This window comes from Podarcis bocagei, assembly GCF_964188305.1.
Source record: "Podarcis bocagei genome assembly, chromosome: 14".
NCBI classification, from domain to species: Eukaryota; Metazoa; Chordata; class Lepidosauria; order Squamata; family Lacertidae; genus Podarcis; species Podarcis bocagei.
In genome coordinates this window covers 22,040,286-22,052,999 of record NC_138139.1, presented here as the reverse complement: position 1 = coordinate 22,052,999, position 12,714 = coordinate 22,040,286, and the positions used below count along the sequence as shown (strand labels likewise).

Here is a 12,714-nt window from a genome sequence, read left to right as displayed (position 1 = left end):
GTGAGCCAAGCAATTAAGGGTAAGGAAAAACCACTTCAAATACTTCTCCAGAGGGGAGGGGAGGAAGGGACGCAAAAATTGGCAAGGTGAAAGAGTTCGTATCTGCAAGAATTTCCGCTTTCTTTACCTCTGAAGCTCCTTTCCTTCTGCAGCTCTCCTCTGTTCCTTTTCCAGTTTTCCTTCTCTTTTTTTTCAAATGCTCCCTTATATTCTTCTCCAGCCTTCCTTTCCTAGGACTCCCTGTCTTGCCTGGTCCTTCTGGGAGGTCAGAGCAGTTCAGCCAATGGTATGCAGAGATTCTTAGGGTCAGCCAGTATGGCAATCTGAGGTCTTTCTGCAATAGCAAGGAAGGGAAAGGGTGCTTTCAAATAAATGTTTATTGGAGGATTGCTGCTCTTTATGAATGCAGAGTTTTCAAAGGCTGTGTACACACCATGCATTTAAAGCACATGCCTTCCTGTAAAGAATTCTGGGAACTGCAGTTTGTTAAGGGTGCTGGGAATTCTAGCTCTGTGAGGGGTAAATTACAACCCCCATGATTCTTTGGGGGAAGGCATGTCCTTTAAATGCCTAGTGTAGAGACAGCCACAGTGTCAACACAACATTGTTAGCATCAAAATGCCAGCCTATCTTTCTTCCCTTCTCAAATTGAATCCAGATTTTCCCTTTCTGTGGAAAATGCAGCATTGCAAAAACATGCCAGCTGCCAATTTGTGTTACCAACCTATTTGCCATTTTAAGTCCCTGTCTGGAACACCCAGAGTAGCTGATATCGTGACTTCTAGATGTTGTTGGATTACAGTTCCCACCAGTGGAAACTGGCGCCCTTTGGGAAGAATAGGAAAAAAGTCAAGGAGGCCAACACCAGCACCAGAGCACATGGCTGGTGGAGCTAGCCCCAATGGTAAGTGGAGCTAGTGAATTCTGCGTTTGTCTCCATCCTCCTCCCTGCTGAGCTCTCCAAGGGCAACACTGTGACCAGGGACTAGGAGGTGGACCATGTAAGCCACAGCCTGGACTGGTTGTAAGTAAGGAAGTGGGCAGGTGGGGGCTGGCTGAGGACAGACTGAGCTTGGTGGGACAGCGTTCTACTTGCCTAATAGATTACCTCCAGTGGTCCCAAACATCCCTGACTGTTGGCCATGCAACAACTGGAGAGATCCAAGTTGGCTACCCTTGAATTAGATCATAAGACTATACTTATGCTGCAACTCCAAGCAGTGGGTTAGCAAAAGACTCAGTCTTGCATTTTTTGCCACTTAGCACGGAATAGTAGATGCCATAACAGCCGAGGCGATTTCAACTCTTAAGATTTTCCTAAGTTTCGAGTACTCAAAACCCCGGCTTGATTTTTATCTGAGATTTGCTTTACCTTTCACTTTGCTAAAGCAGAGACTGGATTATTGGAATCACACCAAACAGATCTTATTATCTAATCCTGTGATTAGCCTCTCAGAAGCATGTGCCTTGTGAGGCAGGAATCTGTCACGTCTCAAGGAATCCAGGGGGTCACTGCAGTCAGGCGGAAAACAGTGAATTTCAAAAGAGAAGACATTCGTTCCAAAGCTAATTCAGCACTTTCCAGTTCTGGTGAATAGTTACAGGGACAAGAGTATGGGCCCATCCACACTAAACATTTGAAGGTGTATCGTACCACTTTAAAGAGTCATGGCCTCCTTCAAAGAATCCTGGGAAATGTAGTTAGTTAAAGACACTGAGAGTTGTTAGGAGTCCTCTATTCTCCACACAGAGCTACAATTTCCAGATTTCCCTGGGAAGAGGGATTGGCTGTTAAACCACTCACTTTGCCTAATGATAAGGCACTGTGTCCAGCTGTTGCTGGAATACAACTCCCATCAGCCATGACCATTTTGCAGCCAGGGAGAGGTGGAAAGTGTTGTTCATTATGTTCACTATCGCTCCTTGTACAATTCTCCTAGGGACAGATTTCTCAAAGGAATTCTCCAGAGAGCTTCCGTTTTTGAATAATAAAGAGAAAACCTGTTATTTGTTGATAGATGGGGATAAATAAGCTTCGTGCAAGGTTTCTAAGTTTGCTTCCACAGCTCAACAGATCAGACAGAATTTTGTTGTACAGCATGGGGTCCTGTGTGCTGGGAACCACCTGTGCTCAAATGTGTGTTCTATGCTGCTTGCATCTTTGTGATGACCAAAGGCTTGCAACAAATTAATCTGAGTGCCCCTGACCATCGGCTGTGTTGAATGGGGCTGTTGAAAGCGACAGTCCACAGCATCAGAAGGGCATCACATTAGCTACCATTGCCTTAGGCTGTGATCCTTGGTGTGAGAACATTGGGGTCTCATACATATACCCAGAAAAGGGACAGGTACCATATAGCTCAGTGGAAGAACATCTGCTTTGCATGCAGAAGGTCCCAGGTTCGACCCCAGGCATCTTCAAGTAGGGCTGGGAAAGACTGTGTTTGAAAGGACCCTTAAAAAGGTAAAGATAAAGGACCCCCAATGGTTAAGTCTGGGATTGTGGCGCTCATCTCGTTTGTCCGCAGACAGTTTTTCCGGGTCATGCGGTCAGCATGACTAAGCCGCTTCTGGTGGAACGGAACACCGAAACCAGAGCAGCGCATAGAAACGCCGTTTACCTTCCTGCCAGAGTGGAACCTATTTATCTACTTGCACTTTTTGGTGTGCTTTCAAACTGCTAGGAGCTGGGACCAAGCAATGCGAGCTCACCCCGTCACGGGGATTTGAACTGCCGACCTTCTGATCGGCAAGCCCAAGAGGCTCAGTGGTTTAGACCACAGCACCACCTGCGTCCCCCGAAAGGACCCTTAGGTCCCTTCCAAGTCTATGATTCTATGAAACCCTGCAAAGCCTCTGCCAGTCAGTTCATACAATACTGAGCTAGATGGACCAATGGTCTGACTCAGCTTCCTGTCCCTATGGTCATCTTTGTCACACTGCAGGATCTGCCGGTCTGAAGCTTTAGTGTGCACATATCTCCAGGTTGCTTTTTGAGTGTATTTCCGGACTTTAGACCCCAAGCACCCACTAGTTCAACCTTTGCCAACGTGAAGCAGATAAATTTCTCACCCATACCCACACACCACTGGTTCCTAGATTCCTTTCATAAAAAGAGCGACGGGGAAAGCCAGACGGACTGTGGGCAATGGCACCCTCAGTAGCACGAGTTCAATAAGTTAAATAAATAAAGAATGTGCTCAGTAAATACAGAGCGGGCCTGCAATGGATTCCCTTAGGCAAACAGAAAAAGCCTGGGCTTTCTTCTGCTCCTTTGCCTTCATACAAACACTCAGTGTGCGTTTCCATGGCTCTGGTCCCAAGAAGCAATATATTATTGAAAGAAATAAAGCTTTAAAGTCTTCTCCATGTGCAACGCTCACCCTCCCCACCCCACCCCCGAGAAACTCCACGAGCCATGCTGGAAATTGGTGTCGATGCAAATACAGTGGAAAACCACCGAGGCCCTGTTCCGGCAGCATACAAAGAGCAGCCTCTCTTCCTTAGATGTGGCAGAAGTCTGGCTCGCCATCGCCAGGCTGTGGAGTTTGCAAACTCTTCAGCTTTTAGGCAGCGGCCCCAAAGGCAGAAATTCAATGGGTGAAGCTTCCCTTGGCTGGGGTACAAAAAGGAAGAATGCAAAGCATCCAAGCCTGTTCCACTTCTCCACATTGGGTTGCTCTTAAAGACACTGGGGATGGAGCAGGGCTGGCGCTGTGGTCCAAACCACTGATCCTCTTGGGCTTGCTGATCAGAAGGTTGGCGGTGTGGCGATCACACAGGGTCCCCAGACGTTTCACCTCTATTGATCCCTGTGCCACCACTTTATTTCTCACTGCCACCACCCAGGCCCTACCTGGTACAATACTGAGTCCAGTCAGGGTTAAATTGGAACATAAACTTTTGTTTATTTATTGCAGTTTAACAAGCATGTGGTTTCATAAACGGTATCAGTCAATTACAATCATGGGGTGCCTAACCAGACCTATAACTTCTGCTACCTGCTCTCACTCACTAAACCACCTTTCAGATATTTACTTGTCTGCCTAGCCCCTAACCGTTCCTGACTCAGCTTATTTCGCTACGCTAACTCAACCTACCCACACTCCCACTCCAACCAACCACCCAACTCCCAACGAACTCCTCCCTTCGCCCCTCCCAGAGCTGGTTTTATAGTCCCTCTGACTCCACCCCCCTGGGTTCTGATAGGGTAACCTGTTTAACTATTACACCTCCAGTACGCTCATATGTTAACGTCACAGGAGGTTCGAATCCCCGCGACGGGTGAGCTCCCATTGCTCTGTTCCAGCTCCTGCCAACCTAGCAGTTCGAAAGCATGCCAGTGCAAGTAGATAAATAGGTACCGCTCCGGCAGGAAGGTAAACGGCGTTTCCGTGCACTCTAACACTCATCACGGTCCTCCATGCGCCAGAAGCGGTTTAGTCATGCCGGCCACACGACCTGGAAAACTGTCTGTGGACAAACGCCGGCTCCCTTGGCCTGAAAGCGAGATGAGTGCCGCAACCCCATAGTCGCCTTTGACTGGACTTAACCATCCAGGGGTCCTTTACCCTTGCCTTACCTTACCTCATAACATGGGAACAGCCTGCTGGATGAGGCCAATGGCCATCTAGTCCAGCATCCTGTTCTCACAGTGGCCAACCAGATGCCTGTGGGAAACCCACGAGCAGGACCCAAGCACAATTCCCTCCTGTGGTTTTCAGTAATTGGTACTTAAAGCATCATTGTCTCTGACCATGGAGGCAGAGCCTAGCCATCATGGCTAGTAGGCACTGATATCCTTATCCTCCCGGAACATGCCCAATCCTATTTTAAAGCCATCCACGTTGCTGGCCTCACTGCCTCCTGTGGGAGAGAGTTAAATAGTTTATGTGATGCACAGAGAAATATTTCCTTTCATCTGTCCTGTGTCTTCCAACATTAGATGTTCCCAAGTTACAGTGTTATGAGAGGGAGAAAAACTGTCCTCTGACCGCTTTCTCCATGCCATGAATAATATTACATATGTCTGTTGTGTCACTTCTTGCTTGCTTTGTCTTGAAACAGAAAAGCCCCCCCCCCCCCGAAGAAGATAGGAACCGCAATGTTTCCCATGGCTAGCAACACAATATGGAGTTACTGAAATCCAGGCCTTCCTTGAGTGGTCACCATCCTTTCCCACCAAAGAGTGGGAAGCAGAAACACATCAAGGCATTGGTCACCAATACAGCATTGCGGGCACACAACCACCCATAGAGGTGTTCCCTGGCATCCACAGGGTCCCATATCTCCTCCTACTGAAATTCAGCTTGAAAAAAGCTTTCCATTCTGCATGCACATGTGGGTTTGCAATTATGGAGTGTGGCTGTGATACATTCATGGTTGCAGTGCATACATGTTGTGCATGCATGGTTGCGGTGCACACAACAGTTTCTCTGGTTTGCAAATGTGCCCATGGACCCACAAAGACCGGCAGCCCCTGCATTAAGGCCTCTAAAGAGAGACAGACAAAAAAATGTGTGTGCCTTCAGTAATGGAATCGACATAATGCAGCGGATTCAGGACATTGCTTTCAGGAGGTTCTTGGTTATTTCCAAAACTTGGTTGTTTCCAGGGTCTACCAGCTTTTAAGAGTGATCCAGTCTGCGGGAATGAGCAGCTAACTCGTCTCCATTCCATCAAAAGCTCCACATTTCTGCAAATTAAGCTGCTGGAAAAGGCACAAGAGCAGGCTGGGCCATTTCCCCCCTGATCCGTTGGCAAACCCAGCTTTGAAGTTTGTGGCTTAATTAAATCAATTACAAATATTGTGGAATATATAAGGCACAGGTGTGTGGGGAAGGACCTGCAGCCCTCCCTGTGTTGTTGGACTAACACTTCTATCATCTCCAGCCAGCACGACCAATTGTGAAAGGGTGATGGAAGGAACAGACCAGCAACTGCTACTGTGCCTCCAATTCCCGACCTACGTAAAAGGAGCTGAGGTAGCTGAGCTGAAAAGACCTTTTGCCTTGACTGCTGGAAAGTCACTATTGGTTAAAGGACTTTTGGAGGGGATTATTTGGTTATTGTCTGCATGCTGCCAAGGATGCAGGGGTTTGGGGACTTTTGACTGCCAGGTGTGATCATCAGCCCCAGCTAGCATGGCCAATGGACAGAGAAGATGAGGGCTGTAGTCCAGGAATATCTGGAGGGCTGCAACTCCCCTCTCCTCGATATAAGTGCTAGAAGGAGGAAGAATGCCTCCTCCTCCTCTTTTTATTTTTAGCATCCAGCAGCTGCGGTTCTTTCTCTGGGTTTCATTGGTAAGCAGTCCAGGTGAGACAAGAACACTATACGAAAGCAGATCCACACTGTACGTTTAAAGCATATTTGACACACGACTTCCCCCAAAGAATTCTGGGAACTTTAATTTGTTATGGGTGCTGGACAGGGTAGCACTGTAAGGGGGGGGAACTACAGTTCCCAGGATTTGGGTGTGGGTGTGTGCATGCGCTTTGAATGCACACTGAATGTGCTTAAAATGTATAGTATGGATTTGTCCTTATGTTGCCAGCGCTGCCTTAACTAAACAGAGGTGTGGTAAAACATGCTAAATTAAAAAAAAGAGAAGAGGAAGAACAGGACAAAAGGCAGTCAAGGTAAAAGGTGTTATTCATAAATGTCAGGAGAAATGGCAACAGGTGCCCTTGAATGAACTGCACACTGAGTACTGCAGAGTGGCCGGCGGCAGCAGCAGGATGAGGAGCGATGGGTGGAATTTCCTGAGCAGGGAATAGAGAGCATCTTTTTAGAAATCCCCCCAGCCTCCTTTACACAATATGTTCCCTGTCAAAAATAGCTCTTGCTCATCAGGCTCACCTGTCCTCCCGAAAGACAGGTATTTACAGATGGTAGAATCATTCCCTTTAGCCCCAGAGGTTTCAAAACAAACAGAAGGCAGCTCTCGGAATCTGGAATACTGGCAAAGCCATTGGCAGCTTGACCAGCCTCTGGAACGTATCAACGCAAAAGTCCCTACCGTGAGGCAGAGTGAAGCAACTGCCTCAGGCGGCAGCTGCCGGAGGGCCTTTTGAGGCCTTCCCTTCTGTTGGAGGACAGGCCTGCATGTGCCCCACAGCCTATCTCTGTAATATTATAAATGCTAAGGCAAGTGCTTAAAATGTGAAACGGAATATTGATCTAGCCCAATACTTTAAATGTTTTGTGTGGGGCTAGGGGGATTTAGCAGCAGTTTTGATCTGTAGACATAAGCAAACGACAATGCTTCTCTGTACACCATTAAAAGCCTAACCTGCTTACCGTATTGGCCCGAATAAAAGCCGCACTTTCCCCTCAAATTCCGACCGTGAAATATTAAAGTGGGGCTTAAATTCATGACCTTACAAAAATAGGCATTTATGATATCGCTGCTGAAACAGACATACGGTAAAATGGAACAGGTGTGTGTACCTGCAGAGTTTTAAGAGAGAAGCTTATACAGTGGTACCTCGGGTTAAGTACTTAATTCGTTCTGGAGGTCGAATTGTTCTTAACCTGAAGCACCACTTTAGCTAATGGGGCCTCCTGTTGCTGCCACACCGTCGGAGCACGATTTCTGTTCTCATCCTGAAGCAAAGTTCTTAACCTGAAGCACTATTTCTGGGTTAGGGGAGTCTGTAACCTGAAGCGTATGTAACCTGAAGCGTATGTAACCCGAGGTACCACTGTATTGTCTTTTTCCCCACTCTTGAATTTTAAAGGTGCGGCTTATATTCGGGTGCAGCTTATATTCGGGCCAATACGGTATTTCTACCGAACCAATGGCTTTTAGAGGAGCAGAACAGGTCCCTCCCTGATCAGTTGGCAACCCTATATGTGCTGCATTGGCTAAGGCTTCAGGAGAAGGGCTGTAGCTCAGTGGCAGACACCTGCTTTGAATGCAGAAGGTTCAAACCCAGGTAAGGCTGGGACTGTTCCCTGCCTGAAACCGTGGAGAGCTGCCAGTCAGTGTAGACTATGCTGAGCTAGGTGGACGAATGGTGTGACCTAGTATAAGGCAGAGTCCTATGTTCCTGATATATCAGAGAACTGTAATAAAATGGCCTGCTAATTCTTGCTCTTCCTTATAAAATAAAAAAGGGGTGGTTAAAGCTAAAATTTTAACAGCCGCAGGCTGTGTACTCTGGAGAGCAATCTTGTTAATTTACCCTTGAGTAATCCCCAGAAGCGGCGGCCAGCTTCATCTCCTCTCTAGACAGGCCGCTAGGGGGTCCTAATACAGCAGAATCTTCATTAATAATTTTCGCAGAGCACACAGATGTTAGGAAGAGTGAATGGCAATAATTAAACAAGGCAAGCACAGGCAAAACAAAAAGGAGAGGATGTAACACTCCCTCCATCCCCTGCTCTCATTGCTTAGTCTTCTGTGGAAACTCAGGCCCAGGGGACAAATAATAATAATAATAATAATAATAATAATAATAATAATAATAATTTATTTATACCCCGCCCATCTGACTGAGTTTCCCCAGCCACTCTGGGCAGCTTCCAATCAAGTGTTAAAAACAAACAATGCGGCCCTCAAGCCCTCTCTGTGTGGCCCACAAAACTCCCTCCCTCACCGACCCTGCTTTGGGGCCTCCTCAAGTGTTTCCCCCAGTCTGGAATGTCTCCTTCAATGGAGCCAATAATGTCTGTTGTTCAGCGGGATGGAGAGGTGTGTGTGTGTGTGTGTGTGTGTGTGTGTGTGTAGAAACTAGCCTGCTGTGCAAAAGGTAAAATTTACATCTGTTGCTCCGCCCACTTCCCCACTGGCCCCGCCCACCACTGTCACGCGGCCCTCGGAAGCTTGCCCAGAAGGGAATGTGGCCCATCAGGGATATGTGTATGTGTAAGGAAGGATTCCAGATATAGTGGCAGCCTCTAGTATTTAATAAGAACTTAACACACACCTTCAGCACCTTTCCCCAGTGTTGATGGAGATGGATTGGTGAGGAAAGCTTCACCAGTTGAATTTCTCCCTGTTATGTAGTATTTAATGGCACAGGAGCCTGTCTTGGAAAGGGGGAGGAAATGACAGCACTCCTTGCAAGATTTAACAGTCCCCCCACAATTGCATTCTCCTTAGGCTTTTAGAATTTGCATCTTGGAGTGTTTAATCCCAGTTTGAGATCCAGAGTGGAGATATGGGTAGTTCTCTCTCAACAAATACGATACAACTCAAATTATAGTTAATAGACAGAGAAAATAAAATTTAGACAGCATTATTGAAGCTGGCAGTTCTTCAGGCTAAACACAGATTGAAATGTTAACAAAATTCATGGGCTGTAGCTGACGTACATTCGACGTTGGACTCGATAAATTAAGCCCTAGATAAATTAAACATCCATTTCTCCTTCAGAGAGGGCAAGAGAAGGGAGGAGTTAATGTGCTTCTATTCTGAAAATGACTTATTAGTCCTTGTTAAACATAATTACACTCTGCCCCAAAATGAGGCATCCGAAAGAATTTTTACTGTTTAATGGAAAGTTAATATGTTACTAAGATTATGTAGAAATTGAAAAAATAATACTGAATATTAAACATGATTTATGTGTTAGGATGGCTGTTTCTGGTAGCTACTTGGGTGCACAATTGTGACCTGTGTCAAATTAATAAGCTCTTAGTAACCAATTAGAAAGAAAACTAGGCAGTTTTTCAAAAAGGAAATTGATCAAAGATACTGTTTGAAACAGACATTCTTCCTCTTCTGGCTGAAAATTGTACAATTATCTATATATATTTTTAATAGCTCTTTGAATATTGGCTTGTGATATGACCAAGGAAGATTCATATTGAGGCTATAATCTTCTGCACACTGACCGGGAAGGGGGGAGGGGAGAGAAATCTGATTCTGTTAGCATTTAAAGGCAAGCTTACCTAATTTGCATTTACTGAAACAATTAAACAAACAAATTAAACACAGCCATCCTCCCAAATTTGTACTTCTCTGAATTTTTCAACGCAGTTCTCCAACCAAGTAATGGGTACAAAAATCTATATACAAAGATGTACACATAAATGTATATATTTGTGAAGGAAAAAAACATACAAAATGCACTGTATTAGGGGAAATTTTGTATATTAATCAAAATTGCAACAAAAAATGTATATATTGGGATAAATTTGTGCAAATATGCCAATGAATTTTCTTCTTCTTATTATTATTATTATTATTATTATTATTATTATTATTATTATCATCATCATCATCATCATCATCTGATGTGGAGAACTGAATTTGGGATTGGAAAAATTAGAGCCTTGAGAGAAACTGAAATTGGCAGGTTTGTCCATCCCTAGTAAACAACTGAATGCAGTGGGGTTTTCTTGTGAGTAAACGTGGCCTCCTCAAGCTGTACAGCTGCTGCCCGGTGCAAACTGAATAGAGAGCAGGCCCTGTGGAACTCACTGGGACTTATATTTCAAAGAATTGGTCTGACAAGAGAATTACTGCTCTTATTTTCGAAACTGTTTCCTGCTTCAATAGTACTGGATGCTTCCCAGTGGAAGTTTATTGTGGAATTGGTGCTGCTCATACACGAAAGCTTTTCACACCGTCCACGTGACATCACAGTCGTCAAATGCCAACCGGTGGTTTTTTGCATTAAATCCAGATTTAATTTTCAATCCACATTTCCTCATTTGCCTTTTTCTCTTACTGCAGAAAGTCTGTTGCGCAAAAATATCCATTCCTGACGTGGAAGCTCATTAGCCCACAGTTGTTGTTGTTCTGGTGGGTGGTTTGTTGTATGTGGTGGCATTTTTTTGGTGTGTGGTCCCTATTGCCACATCCCTGCTGAAATCACCTCCTCAACTGTCGTGCAACTACTGTATGCTGAAGGCACACTGGAATTTCAACAACCCAGTTCGGAGGAGTTATTTTCTCAAGATTTCAACATATATGGGGGAAACTGTACTGTATATGTAACGTTGGAGACTGTAGGTGAGCTACTCAGAGTAAACCCACTGAAATAAATGGACCCAAGTGAGCCAGTGTTGTGTAGTGGTTAGAATGTTGGACCTGGAAGGCCAGGGTTCAAATTCCCAGTCAGCCATAAAGCTCTCTGGGTGACAGTGTGCCGGCCACAGCCTCTTAGCCTAACCTACCTCGCAAGGTGGTTGTGGGAATTAAATGAGGAGCGGGAAAACCACGTATGCCATCTTTGGAAGAAAAGGTGGGATATAAATACAATAAGTATACCCAGTCAGATGGGCGGGGTATAAATTATTATTATTATTAGTAGTAGTAGTAGTAGTAGTAGTAGTAGTAGTAGTAGTAAATAATAGGAGCCATGTCTGTTAATTTAAGTCGGTCCACTCTGAGCAAGACTAGTATTGGGTACAACTTTATAACACCTACACTGATTATCGTTATAAATAAGATGTTTTGTGTATTAGCTCTTTACCAGAATTTCAGTAGAGCTAAGAACACAAAAGAGCTACAGTATTTTTTGCTCTATAAGACTCACTTTTTCCCTCCTAAAAAGTAAGGGGAAATGTGTGTGCATCTTATGGAGCGAATGCAGGCTGTGCAGCTATCCCAGAAGCCAGAACAGCAAGAGAGATTGCTGCTTTCATTGCGCAGCGATCCCTCTTGCTGTTCTGGCTTCTGAGATTCAGAATATTTTTTTTCTTGTTTTCCTCCTCCAAAAACTAGGTTGCGTCTTGTGGTCTGGTGCGTCTTATAGAGCGAAAAATACAGTGTGTTGGATCAGGCCACGTTTCAGCCAGGCAAAAGTGCTTGGGGAGAGTGTGGAGCAGGACCAGTGGTTGGAACAGGCTGTGGAAAGAGTGGGCAGCCTGGTGAGAGTTCTGAGGGCCAGATGGAGAGACCCTGAGGGCCACATTCTGCTCCGCCATACAACATTTCGTAAGATCACCTGTTCCAGCTTCACTACAAAGAAGCTCAGAAGCCGAGAAGAAGGACGAAGGAGCCGATGAAAAGATCTGGGAGCTGCCACAAAGGCTGTGTTTCCCCAAAGCACACCATGGGCATATGGTGCTTTTCTTTTCATCGCATCACATTTCCGAGAGAGGGTGTGGGGAAACTTTGTGAGTTTAAGGACACTTGAAAGCGTGTGCCAGGACGGGCAGCCGTTACCTCTCAGCATCTGTTGCAAGTGAGGCTGGCATCCTGCCTGTTCCGAAATCCCTCAGAGACCCACCTGAGTTGCCGAGAAGGAAGGAGTCACTTTGAACAAGCAGATGGAGGGCCTCGTTTGCATGCCTGCTATCCTCCAGGTAGGAGAAATAAGAGTCCCAGGTTTCCTTTGCTGCGCCGCGGAATTGGGTTTGGTTTTTTTTAAGCCGCCAAGTTCTGAATAATAAAAAATTACAGTCCTCTCAGCTCTAACAGGAACTGGCAGCATCGCACAGTTGTGCTGGTGATGAGTGTACTTTCTGCTTGAATGTTTTCTGCACATAGCTCTTGTGACAACTAAATAGAACAGTGGAGCCTAGTCCCTTAGGGCAAATGGGGCACTGCCCCACCAACTTCAGTCTACCCTCAGCCAGTCTAACCTGCCAGCCTTCTTGCTTATAACCAGCCCAGAAGCTGGCCCTGTCCTATTCCCCTACTCTTCTTCCCCCTCTTCAAAAGAATTAGTTAGCTCCGCCTATTATTGGTTCTAGCTCTGCCCATCTTTCTCTCTGGCTCCACCTACTGTTGCCCCGCCCCCCATTCCTTCCAGC

The 12,714-nt window shown here is 45.7% G+C and overlaps 1 protein-coding gene across 2 annotated transcripts in view; it reads right to left on the bottom strand.

The window, feature by feature from the left end:
* PCSK6 (proprotein convertase subtilisin/kexin type 6) overlaps nt 1–12,263 on the bottom strand; it is a 118,971-nt gene extending 106,708 nt beyond the window's left edge. Inside the window, exons 1-2 of one of the 2 annotated variants that reach the window (XM_081171097.1) lie at nt 12,189–12,263; nt 128–334 (exon numbers count right to left, since the gene is read on the bottom strand). In XM_081171097.1, the coding sequence (XP_081027223.1) occupies nt 128–334; nt 12,189–12,248 (267 nt within the window). In that variant the 5' untranslated portion in view covers nt 12,249–12,263. Of the gene's footprint in view, nt 1–127; nt 335–6,861; nt 6,919–12,188 lie in introns of those variants that run through there. The other variant, XM_081171098.1, reaches the window with a different exon arrangement.
* Between the last annotated feature and the right edge of the window lie 451 nt (nt 12,264–12,714).